At 34.9% G+C, this 13,944-nt stretch overlaps 1 protein-coding gene across 1 annotated transcript; it reads left to right on the forward strand.

Moving 5' to 3' along the window:
* Positions 1-902: 902 nt before the first annotated feature.
* LOC108984748 (myb-related protein 308-like) lies at positions 903-2,341 on the forward strand. The gene is made up of 2 exons (XM_018956792.2): positions 903-1,132; positions 1,443-2,341. The coding sequence occupies exons 1-2, from the start codon at positions 970-972 to the stop codon at positions 2,315-2,317; spliced, it is 1,038 nt and encodes a 345-aa protein (XP_018812337.1). The 5' UTR covers positions 903-969; the 3' UTR covers positions 2,318-2,341.
* Positions 2,342-13,944: the final 11,603 nt, after the last annotated feature.

A 13,944-nucleotide genomic window follows, 5' to 3' on the forward strand; every position in this document is an offset into this window, starting at 1 on the left:
TGCTCATGAAGAATTCATTAATGTATGACAACCTTAACATTTCCATACAAATGAATTAATAGAGATAATAAAACTGCTTCCACTGAGAAGCATGATGAGCTAAATATAGCAAAGTTTAATTACTGTCGACGTATTATGATCTTGTGGTGATAAGTTCCTTTATTTTTTTTCCCTAAAGAGATCATATCCATCATTGACTAAATGTGTAAGAACTCTTTATGTGGCATTGAGATGTTGTAATCACAAATCTTTATTAGTTAAAATTTATGGTGCGTGAAAACCATATATAGAGCTAAAATTAAATTGTAGTGGGGGGCGCGCCCACACACACACACACACACATATATATATATATTTATGTATGTGCATGGTCGACGTCTGATCTCCATAAATCCGACCCTTTGCTATTGCAGATGGTCATGAACGTCTTATCTCAATCTGATTACATGAAAATAAAGAGAGATATGTACCTCATGATAAGCAAAAGAAACAAGGAAACCTCTTTAGACTAGGAGAAATGTCCCTTTAATAAAAACTATAAGGTGTCGAGAAATCCCTTGTTTGATTTAACGTAGTACCATGGATTGAGAGAGAGAGAGAGAGAGAGAGAGAGAGAGGAATGAGAACAGTTGGGAAATTAAGAGAGTTCGATCGTATGGTACGTAGCCCAAAGAAATGCAATAAATTAGAGTCATATATATATATATATTATATTTGGCTCTACACATAATTAATACATATGCAAAGGCTAAATGTGTCGTGTAAAACCAACAAAAGTGACTTGCCATCCATAACCCTAAACCAACCCTCCCCCACTTTCTTATTCCGTTGGTACTAATTTCTTATACTCCTATATATCTTCCTGTGGACTTCTCTTTGGTGTATTTGATGTCATAGAATTCTCAAAGCTAGCTAGCTCCTTCCGTCGGTGGCACCCATAACGCTCTTGCTCGCTAGCTAGCTGCTGCCATGGAGGATTCTGCAGCCGGTTCCAGTGATGATGCCAAGAGTAATACTACTTGTCCCCGAGGTCACTGGAGGCCCGCTGAGGATGAACAACTCCGGCAACTGGTTGAAAAATATGGTGCTCAGAACTGGAACTCGATTGCAGAGAAGCTTCAAGGAAGATCAGGTATTATGTCAAACTCATCAGACTACCCTCTTTCTCTCTCTCTCTCTCTGGGAATTTTGGATCTTAGTAGATATTAGAGTTTCAAAGCTTGGAATTGAATATCCTATTGAAAAAAGTCTGTTAGTCTTGCCGACTTCTTAATCTGATGATAAAAAATATAATTAATTTAGGGGATGATCGATCATATTCCTTGTATATATATATCATGATACGAAAGAAAAATGATCAAATCTATTCCTCTGTGTCTCATAGTCTGTATGTCAAATGAGTTTTGTAATTTTATTTTTCCTTTTTATATAAAAACGTGTAGGGAAGAGTTGCAGATTGAGGTGGTTTAATCAACTTGACCCTAGGATCAACAGACGGCCATTTACGGAGGAGGAAGAAGAAAGACTTCTTGCAGCTCACCGCATTCATGGGAATAAGTGGGCTCTCATAGCAAGGCTATTCCCCGGTCGAACGGATAACGCTGTGAAGAATCACTGGCATGTGATCATGGCAAGAAAACAAAGAGAACAATCCAAGATATGCGGGAAGAGAACATACCAAGATGTCTACAATGACTCCAAAACCTCTAGTAATTTTAATGAGAGGAAAACAACATGTCAAGGGGAGTTTATCTCAAGAATTGGGTCTGAGAGCAGCAGACTCTTTGAATTCCGAAGCCCCAATAAAGAAAAGATAGCTGCTGATTCACCTTCAAATTGTCTGCTTTCTTGGAACTTCACCTCAATGGCAACAGTAGCAAATAACAACTCACCTTCAATGGATTTTCTGAGAAGATCATCAGAAGGAAGGGACTACTTCAACTCAAGTTCGACTAGGCATTGCATTTCGGAGTACTCTAAAATTTCAGATCAATATCTTCATAGATACCATCCAACTTCTTCGGTACTGTATGGCGGTTACCGGCGGCCAGGTTCCACTACTACTACTACATTTGGACTTCCAAACTACACCAAGGTTGTTCCTAGTCCCTTTGGCTACCTTAACCTTGGTAATGATTATGAAGTACCCAATGGAAGGGCGTCCAATAGATCAGAGTTATTGAGTTTTTGCGAGAAGTCAATACCCACATTAGCAAAGTTGAGGGCAACTGCAGAGCAAGAGCATGGAGATGAATCCATTAATGAACCAAAGGAAATCCCCTTCATCGATTTTCTTGGTGTGGGAATCTCTTCTTGATTATCACAGAACATGAGTCCCCCCGGCGCCCCCCTTTTTTTTTAATTTAACTTCTTATATATTACATATAAATATATATATATATATATATAAATAATTATGGTTCCAGTTTAACCCCTCGAATCTTGTGCAATTTATTGTTGGCATCATATATAAGGTTCGAAAATTTCCTAGTGATCATTTTCTACATATGACATTTAGCAGTACCACCTTTGAAATTTACTAGCTGTTGCCTAATTATAGATGGGGATAGGGCATTTTTAGCATATCTTCTTGTAGGTGCAAGGTGGTTACTTATTAATTATTCTCTAGATTAGACATATATTCGAAGAATCCTACCTTAATTTTCCCTTAAAAATCGTTGAAGTTCTTGGTTTCGATCATTTTCTTGTCCTATCTAAATCAATGCATTAAAGTCATGATGCAGCAGAAATAAGGCTAGGATACAAATTTAGTAATTTAATGGGACTAAGTTGAAAAAAGAATATATATTGATCGATTGATCTTGTGGCATGATTCCATCAGAGATTTTTTTTTTAACTCTGATCTTGTTTTAATTTAAAACAGATCGAGTAGTACTACTACTGAAAGCTGATGAAGATGAATTAATTTCTAGCTTTTTAAGATCTCTTTCATGCTGATCAATACGTTGCAATATATAACCTGCATTCAAAAAGGGTAACAAAAGGCTCAACGGATGATCGATCTAGATATGTATATATAGTTACAATAGAGTTTGATCGATCGATGCATGCATGAGTGGATCGAGCGTAGAAGTCTGGTTGATAATTAATGATGTTCTTACTCGAAATTCCCCATGCCAGCTTGTCTGCAGTACCCTTAATTAACCTTTGGCTAGCTGATTGATAAATAGTAGGGGGAAAAGGGCAAAAGGGAAGCAGCTTGCATGCATATACTCTGCATGATCATGTCCATGCATGCTTTGTAATTCAGATGTTGTTTTCTCGATCTGATGATCTCTAGCTAGCTACTAGGTTTTTTCTTGCATGCAGGACAAACAACATTCATGTTGGAGTACTACTAGCTATGTACGTATAATACATGCTGGAGATGCATATTAATTAGGACCATGTGATCTCATTAATATTATAATTTTCGATAAATTAATTACAGTACTGTCTAATTACTTTGGTGCCAAAGTATTAGCAAAGGATTTGATGGGTGACATGTTATTAATTCTATAGTTACAACTACTCCCATTTTTTGCCCAATCAAGAAATAGTCAATTGATTATACAACACGGTAACAAACATTGACACTATAACTGTATGGTTATTTTATTAATTAATGTATAGCTAGCAATATTATTCAACTTCAACCCAATTTATGGATTATTATATGGGCTAGCTAGCTTAACGTGTGACATTAATCTTTTGGAAAAACATACATTCTGCAGTACTACCCTTGACCAACATATGCGGCCAGTGCTTGCTTATAAATTCATATATAACCTACGTACGTACGTACTAATTTGCATAAAAAATTATTAGAACCAACATATTAATTTGCTCTTAAACTTCTAAAAAATAAAATTGTGTACCATCTTATATGATCAAGCGTCGGATTAATTGGACGGATCGAAGTCATGTTAATGTTTGTCGATCGGCTTTCGATAGTTTTGAAAGGGATGATGAGTAACATTTGCACAAAGACATGATCAAGGCCTGACAAATTAACGATATGATCATATATAATATTGATCGATCATGATCATCACTTGTAGGGAAAAGGTATAATTTGCTAAGCAAATTGAGGTGATCAAGAACATGATGCATGTGTGTGTGTGTGTATAGATATAAATTAAAGAGTTTGCAAATGCACTCATGTCTGGCTGCTGTCGATCGACATCAGGATCCTGATGTGGTTATATATATAAGGCCAGCTCATGGATCGAGTACGGCTTAATGCAATTGCTCGAATAGTTTAAAAAAGGGACATGAATTGCCCAAGGAATAATTACGTTGAGCTTGTCTAGCTATTCATGATGTCGATCTGCCATGCATTTTCTTCGTTCATTGTATCAGATGCATGCATGCACATGTATGCATGCATGGCGGCTATATTTGAAATTATCCAAAAACAAAAACAAAAAGATTTGGGTTAACATTTCTAGTCAATTGCATGGTTAACTCGTGTAAAATTTAAATTACAGTTTTTAAGAGTCTGAACTCTGAAGCAAGGCAATAGGGAAAAGCCCCAATTAATCTCTGTTGAATATATATGAAACGCCTTCTCGTCAGCAAGCTAAGAAAAATAAGATCATATATGATCACGATGATGATCCGCCATCATTAGTTGTGAAGTATCAAATAAGCAACTTAATTTAATTATACTTTGACACAATATATATATATATATATATATATATATATATATATAAACATCATTTTAAAAATGATATTATTGTAATTTTAAAATGTTTTTAAATATAACTGTGTGAACTGGCATGAACAGTCCACATTTGGAGACTGTATGTAGACTAATTATATATATATATATATAGACCTCAAATAGATAGTGTTGCTAATTCAACTAAGATCCTTTACAATTTTTTAATTAAAAAAGAGATAAACAAATTAAGTGTTGGGATTAGCAAATTGTAGGAAATTATGATTATCCAAATGCCTACATTAATAATCATGAATGCATGAGTTATATATAATGATTTAGAAGTCTCGTCCTTAATTAATATATGAGTCACTTATAATACATCCCTAAATTAATTGCATTGGTAACTATTTGCACTACAAGCGCTTGATGGTTTATTAATTCTTAGAGGGTACTTGTAGAAATACCTAGAGTAAACTTATAAAACTCATATCATCGAACAACGATCAATTTGTGACCCAAGTTTTATATATTGTACGTAGAACGACCCGTGTAATAGCTCATATATGAACATATAAATATGTGCGTTTATACATGGCAAGTTATATTTACAAATTGGTGTGGAGAAGACACACACTATGTTGTTGACATTACATGATTTAATTTGTAAGAAAAGCTTAAGGCCCGGTTTGGATAGACAGATCAGATGAGATGATATATTTCAAATAGTAGTGAATTTTTTTGAATTAAGATGAGATGAGATAGTAATTTGTAGAAAAATATATGTTAATTGGATAGTGAGATGAGATGAGATAACTTTGACTTTTTGAGATTTGAAAAATGTGGGGATCCCACGGTATTTATAGATTACCCGAATCCTTGAGATTTTGCACTGTTCATGTCAGGTTGCACTGTTCATTTACTGTTTTGAACTATTCAATATTGTCAGTCTTACACTGTTTATTTACTATTTATTTAAGTGGATGTTTTCAAAACTTAGAGATGAAATACAATGTTTGGATAGGCAAAACTCTGAGACCGTACAACCCATATGAGATTCTTTGCCTATCCAAACTGGGCCTAAAATTAGATTTTCTTGCAAGTCAAACTAGAATATGTTAATGGTATGAATTGTGTGTACTTCACACCGACTTGTAACTAGCTTTTCTTGATAAAGTACTTCACCACCTAATATTGATGGATATCGCCAGAGGGGCCCAAAGAGTGCCCCAGTGGGCTCACAATGCCTGCCTGGAGGGTAGAGAAGGCCTGGTGGAAGAAGTCCAGTGCTTGCAGCCTGATGTCTAAGTCTCGAAGGGATTGACCTGCCCCTTCCACCTAACATAGGACCTGTAACGCCCTGTCCCCGTGTGTCCGAAGAGTTGGCTCCTGTCACCTAAAATCATCTCCAATAACACATTTAAAATATCCCATATTCTTCATAAAATATTAACTTATTTTTTCAATACAAATATCCATATTCTTCCATAAAGTCACAAAAGAAGTACCTTAATTAACATACATAAAAAGTTTCACAAAAACTCAGAAATATCCATAACTCAAAATACCAAAGTAATATAAAATATCAACACTACCAAAAAGACTCTCCAAAAAGTCATTGTACCCTAAGGCACTTAATTTTCTACGATCATCAAAACTTGCTAATACTCCATATTCCTGACTTTTAGCTGATGCATCAAAATTATCTGAAAAATAATTGTGGAGATGAGGGGTGAGTTATTAACAATTAAGTAAACAGAAAACATATACTAGTATATAAATATGAGCATTTACTGAATTCAGAATGCAGAACAAAATATTTTTTATTTTCAGAAATGAAGAATCAAACATATTATAAAAAATATCAGAGCAAAAGATCAGAAATATTTTTATTCAAAATTTCTTTTGGCATAACATAACTAAAACATCATATCAGAACAGAATTTCATGTTTAACCCCCGTTGTAAAGTTGTGCAAACTCCGGCGACCAACTGAGCAAAAATAGAATGTGAATCTTCCTCTTATTATTCTTGAAGTCCCGAGCATACACACAATAAAGACCACGTAGAAAATCACTTTGTTTCTAATGTGGGTGCACAAAAACAGAAAAGTTGGTACCAACTTAAACAGAGGCCACACTTTTACACCCGTGGTAAGGTCAGAATGTCATACCAGAAGTTTCAGAAATCATATAACATCATATCGGAGTACAGAACATTTTAGAACAAAACATAATCAGATCACAAAAACATAATTTATGCACAAAATTTCATATTCGCTCTCTTTTGCACAGTTTAGAAATAGAATGCTAAAATTTTGCTCATGTTTACACCAGTCATGACAGAAAATACTTTATTTTTATACAGAATTTCATGAATTATACAAAACAAATAACTGAGATTGTTTAAAATTTCTCTTCATAACAAAACATGCATATTTTTCCAAAATTGACTTCAGTCCATTTTATTTTTATGCAAAGTCTAGCATATGGACCTCGCTTACCTGAACTTCTTAACTTTTTAGAAACTTTTCTCAACAATGCTGAACAACTAAAAATCTTCACCTATAAAATAATCACAAAATTTTCGTAAATTCCGATCAAACACGTAATTTAAACCTAAAATGCTAAAAATTAACCTATTTTAATTCCTCAATACCCAAAAATTCTCATAATTCTAAAATACCATCATTTTCCAAATCCATCAATATTCACTTAACTTATATTCTATTAATTTCATCATTATCCTAAAATACTAATTTAACAATATAAGCCCACAACAATGCTGAACAAAAGTTACTCGTCACATATAAGATTGCTACGTAATTTTCATAAATATCCGAATTAATACATTTTTCAATACTTAAACTTGAAACGCTAAGTAACCTCTTTTCCTAAAAAAAAAAAAAAATCTAAATTTCTCGAAACCCTAAAATATCATAAATTCTCAAATACCTCAATATTCACTTAAAAAAAATCTCTGACTAATTAAGCTCTAACTTATTTATTACCATAATCTAATTATAAAAATTAATACTAGATAATATAATTATAAAACATAATTATTTTCTGTTAAACCACTTTTAAGACTAATTTAAAAATGAGCTGGAGTACATTTAAAAATAACAGAGTTTTTCTACAATGAGACCCAAGCCCATCAATAGTAAAATAAAAAAATAAAAAAAATCAAGTCCACTGTATTATTCGTAAAAACAATTTATAGTTTTATAACTGGAAGGGCAAAAAAATGTAAAAATACTTTAAAGGAATCAACTTCTTTACAGATAAACAATAACTAAATGACTGGATGACATTTCCATAAAATACTTCCAAGATCATGACTAAAGCTAACCAAAGGTTATCAACTACATCTACTTGTTTCTGGAGAACAAGAAAACCAGAGAATGACATCGAGAGAAAATATTTTTACCGAGAGAGAGCGAGAGGTAGCGAGCAGCAAAGTGGTGGCTAACTTGACGGCGGCACACTGAGAAAGAGAAAGAGATGAGTGAGAGAGAGAGAGAGAATAGAGAGAGAGAGAGAGATCACGTTGTGAGGAAGGAGGTGTTACCGAGAGGAGAGAGAGCAGTGGCTTGAAACGGTAGCCGTTGTTGGGAACCCTGGGAGAGATTTGGGGAAGTAAGACAGAATTGAAGTGAAAATCGAGATTTTAGTTGCGAAGTGAAGTGAAGAAGTGTTAGAAATCGGAACGTCATCGTGCAGGAATTGATGAAGTGCAGCGTTTAACTAGGATGAAGTGCAGCGTTCCATTAAAGCTTGGAAGAGGGTCGTAGTGTGTCTTAGTGATTAGACGATGCATTTTGGTGAAATATCCGAATGATGTGTTTTGATTATTGTTATTTTAGTATTGAGTCTGTGTGGTGAGTATAGCAAAGTTAGAGTTTGTTATGCAACAGAACGTGGAAATGTTCTTCGTATATGAGTGAAAAGGTAAGAAGGGAATATCATCTTGAATGTACTAGGATTCTGGTTTGAATTTGGAGGAAGAGCTACCTCAAACTAGCCTAGCGTGATTACACGCTTTCTTTCAAAGAATTTCTATCAAACATCTACTCTACCATTTTCATTTTGTTATTCTTTTGTGAGCTTGCTTATTTCTTCTACCCGATTACAACCAACACAAATTCCTCATCACAGAAAAGGGTCTTAACAGCTGTGCAATATAGTGGTGACGCAGAGGTGAGAGTTGGAGGCGTAGGATGGTTTGTTTGTGGCACTCGATGGAGACAAAAATTCATGTTTTGAGAAGTAAAAAATGGGCCTCTTAAACGTGCAATGGTAGCTTGGACGACAGTGGTGTAAGGCAGAGGTTTAAGGCAGTGGTCCGGTGGTTTCTGTTCTGCAAGGGAGGTCTCGGCACGTTGGGTTGTGGTGCAATGTAGTGCTACGGTGGCTGAGCAGTGGGCTACAGTGCAAAAGATTTTGTGGAGGAGCTTGGTAGGGAGATCTCGGTTTCGTGTGGTGGTGGTTAGCGGCAATGGAAAAATCTCAAACTCACCTAGAGAGGTGATTGCATGCGGAGGATACAGGGGTTGGACGTATGTGAAGGGCTTGGCTTTGGTGAGGTTAACTTAAGGAGGTGCGTGGGTTGCTGCAGTTTATGGGAGAAAAATTTAAGGTGGTAGTTGGTTTTCACTTGAGCTGAGTAGCGACATGAAATATTTGTTTCACCGAAAGAAAAATCCAAGCACTAGAAAGCTTGCTGCCGTGCTTGCTTCTTGGACACGTGGGGATGTGCATGCTAAGTGTTGTGGTGGCCTCGTCGTGCTTAATGGAAGTTTACATAGAAGGTGCGGCGTGATTTACATCCATGGGTCAAAATATAAGACAGTGGTTTAAGGAAATTTTATCACGAAGGAGACTCTAAAATTGTGACTTTTGTGTGCTTGAAATTGGACACGTTAATGGGCTTGGACTTGATAAAAAACTTGGGCCATAATTCAAATGTCCAAAATAAATCTCTCATTCAGCAATATGTTTGACATTTAGAAAAAAAACTTATTGGGCCAAGTTTTAATTATTCTGGCCCCTTGGTTCGTGAATTATTAATTGGGCCTTTGTCCAATCATTGAGCCCAATGAACATCATACTCTACCAAAATAAATTTTGGGCTTGTAACCAGCTCTAAAATTATTCATTTAAATCTCAAATGGGCTTTTCATATACAAGCCCAAAAATATTTAAAAAGCAGACTCGACTAGGCCCGAGTGTTATAGGACCGGTCACTAGAGATACATTGGATGGCTCACTGAGTGGACATAACCCAAATTAGGGAAGCTTGCCAAGAGCCACACCACATTAAATGCATGGATACACACAATCGAAAGACATGCCCGTATCATGGAAAACACATAAGGTGCTCAAGGAGGTTACTACGTTAAATGTGGCGGCATGACCCCTTAAGAAAGAAGGAAGAACAGACAAGCCCAAGGAGAAGTACGGTTGTGGGACCCTTATGGGAAGATATAAGAGAGGAAAGGAAGTAAAACAAAAGGTAAGGAAGGAATACAAGAGGTAAGTTCAACTTCTCCCTTTTCCAAGTTAGACTCAACGATATTCCCTTGACTAACTTAGGCATTGGAGGCTCCCCTTGGCCAAACGGGGTCAATGCACTATGGCTGCTTCTCTTACTAGGTGGTGTCTTTACGGGAAACAGAAACTCATCCCAGGTATGCGAAACACATGATCAACAACTATCTTTCTAAAACTTTCAAATTAAGCTCTAATTCATTTGATGAATTATATCACTTGAGTCTAATTAAAATATAGTGATGGAATTTTAGATATTATATAAATAAGTATTTTTCTTGTAGTCACGTATGCACGTACCAAACGCTTCTAAAAAAACTTAATCCCAAAAATATTTTTGTTAGAAAGCATCTTTGAGACACATGTTAGCACTCATCCCATGCATTAATGTCATGAAATATTAAACATTAATAATGCTTGAGATATTTTATTTTATTTTATTTTTTGATAGAAGAAAAGCTTTATTAAGAAACACCAACCTTACAAATGTTTATCAGTTCAGAGGACTTGAGAGATTACATCAGGGAAGGATCCCCACCATAAGCTAATGTCATTGACATTCCAAGCAAATCTAGCAAGCCTATGTGCTGCTCCATTACCCATTCTCCCACAAGTCTATCTTGACAACTTCGAAAGAGTGCCATCAACTCCTTAGTATCCTTTATGACATTGACTAACATAGATATGGAAGGCTCTTCACCATAAGTAGTGAGTCACTTTCAATGATGAGATTAGTGATCCCCAAATGGTCACTTAGCTGAAGACCCCTAAGGATAGCTAGCATCTCAATCCCTATTGGATCACTGACTTCCTGTTCTTTCTTACTAGCTGTCATAAGCACCTTCCCATGGCAATCTCTAAGGATTACTCTAACACCTGCACTGTGATGGGTTGGAAACATAGCCCCATCCACGTTTAATTTAAATACCCTAGGAGGGGGATATTCCCAATGGCAGTGATGTTTTACCAATTTTAATGGTCTTTTTTTAATCTTCTTGTAAGCCTTCTGCACAGCCAGAACATGCCCAATTGCTTGTTCAGGATGCAGGCACTTATTCTCAAAAGTCAACAGATTCCTTCTGTACTAACAACTCCAAGATATGAGAAAGAATAGTTCAACCTCTTCCATGCTCCCCTTCCCACATAGATGGCCTACAATATCCCCATAATGTTTGTAGTAGCCTACTAATTTTACAATAGGCAGATATTTGTCCCAACAGTCTTGAAGGGTAGGGCAGTAACAAAGGGTAAGGGTCACATCCTCAACCTCAGTTGTACAGAATTGACAATTCTCCTTATTCAATATCTATCTCCTCCTCAAATTATGATTGGTAGGTAGGCTCTCTTTACAAGCTTTCTAAGCAAAAATCTTGATTTTACTAGGGATCGAGTTGCATAGTCCATATTCTTCTCCATTGTTTCTATTGGGACACAGTGTTCAAGCTCTCACCCTCCATGCTATTCTTTTTGGATTCTATGAACAACCTGTAGGTAGTAATATTGCATGGGAAGAGCGGCGCTAATATATGCCAACATCACAAATTTTTTGATACTTGGGATCTCTTTTAAATACCAAAGACACACTAATATTTTGGCATACATTAATGTCACACATATTTTTGTGATATTTTCATGGCTTCAAGAAGGTGTGAGCATTAATAATGTCATGAAAAATATTTACAAGTACTTGAGTTAGCAGCTCATGTAATTAGTGCCACGTCAAAAGTTACAAAAAGTCAAAACTACCCATCCCTTAGAACTTTAAAAAAGACGACTATTAAAAAAAAGAAGATAAACAGTACTAAAAATCAAATTCTTTACTTTGTTTTTTAGATTTCTTGGGATTTTTAGTTTTTTTTTTTAAAGGATATTTGTGTCACTGATTTTACAGAGCACAAACATATTGTAATTTCTTACTAGTAATGCTAGCTAGATACAGTTTTAGGATACGCAAGTCTTGCATATTCTTTTGAAAAAAAAATAAAATCTATTATTAAAAAAATAATTTTTTCATATATATTTACTTATACTTTTTTTTTTTAAAATGGAGTATGCATGCAGAGTTTACATACTCTAAAACTGTAAATATTATTTTTTGATCATTTTCTATTAGTTTCAGTGATGATTGTCAAAATTGATAGTTTGAGATAGATGAAAATAAACCAAGCGACACTTTGACACCTAATTAGAAAGTTGTGTGATTTCTCAAAATACAGAAAAAGAATAAGTACCAATATATATGTTGAAGCACATTAACCATGCGGAAGTGCCGTACAGAAAATAATTCAAAATGTGATATGATTTGGCCGTACCAAAGTCCATGATCTTGAGGTGCATGGAATGGAAAAAACCTCTAGTTCTAGAAGCTAATTAATAAATAGCATAAAGAAATGGCCGGTTCAAAGTCTCGTTTCACAATCCTTACTCTCTGACTAATTAATTAATTAGTTCTGTATAACATGATCAAGAGTACCTTTAATTAATTTTAACGCCTCATGATGCCTAACTAGTGCTACAGCAAACAGAACTAGTAATTAAGACAAATAATAAGAGAGAGCGTCTCGATCGCGAGAGCATGCAGTTCGGTCCAATTACCTGTTTGGAATTTGGACTAGATTAATTTAGTTCAGTTTAATTTTAAACTGATCAGTTTAATATCCAAACACTCAATTCTTAAATTATTGAACTCATCTCAACTCAAAATTACATCTTTACACATGATATCAACAATCATTTTCAACTTAATATAACCTCTTTACACGCGAGATCCACAACCTTTTTCAACTTTCTATAAATATATTTAAACTTATCTTGACATTCAAATACATTTAAACTCAATATCTTAATTATGTAGGCCCTACAAAATTCACTCCACTATATCAACTCACTATTATTTATAAAAACTTCAACTCGTCTTAATTCCGCTCAACATCAAATGGGATCTCTTAGAGTTCACGGGCGGGCTCTGTATGATAATGAAGTACTACACGTGAATATATTTGCAACCAATTCTTTTCTCCAACTCCTGTTTAAATAACTCTACTCTTTGTCGGTTTGAGATTCTCAGCAATTTTTTAACTAAATATTTTATGTAATTTAGAGATCAGAGACAGACATAATTTATGGAGTCTGCATCATCAAAAATACTGTCTGGGAGTAACGTGGATACTAACATGATTATATTCAATTAGGTCTAAATGATATTGTATTAATTATTTCTCTTTGAATCGCAGAAAGTGTTTAAATAATTAGAATTGTAGGAAATAATTCAGCTCATTATGGACCACAGTTTCAGTACTTTTGATGTCCCAGTTTGCTAGTCACTTCTCATGATCATCGGCGATCAATCAATGGATATAAATGCTACACTCAAAATTTAAACTCAAGATTTCAAAATTTTTTATCTTGAGTTTGCGAGAAATGTTAGAGATAATAGTCCCAAAATTATTCACATTAATGATGTAATCACCACACACTAATGATGCAATGGCCACAACGTTTAGTAGTGGCTGCTTTTTTTCAAAGAGATAATGCTTTTTTAATATGTAATTTTATGCACACTTAACACTTTTGTAAATATCAATAGATCGACAAGATTAAAGAAATATATTAACTTCTTTTTCTTAAGAAACCACTAAAGAATGTCATTCTTTTGTCCATGTTTTGGGTATTTTAACAGTAGTGAAAGTCCAACGTTGTGGTTCCTTTATTTTACTTGATCTTTTCTTCT

Source organism: Juglans regia, chromosome 6, assembly GCF_001411555.2.
Source record: "Juglans regia cultivar Chandler chromosome 6, Walnut 2.0, whole genome shotgun sequence".
NCBI classification, from domain to species: domain Eukaryota; kingdom Viridiplantae; phylum Streptophyta; class Magnoliopsida; order Fagales; family Juglandaceae; genus Juglans; species Juglans regia.

Bases quoted from the DNA above. Each gene is read 5' to 3' on its own strand.
- LOC108984748 (XM_018956792.2), top strand. From the start codon at position 970: ATGGAGGATTCTGCAGCCGGTTCCAGTGATGATGCCAAGAGTAATACT. The intron at 1,133-1,442 runs GTATTATGTCAA...AAAAACGTGTAG, and splicing joins GAAGCTTCAAGGAAGATCAG to GGAAGAGTTGCAGATTGAGG.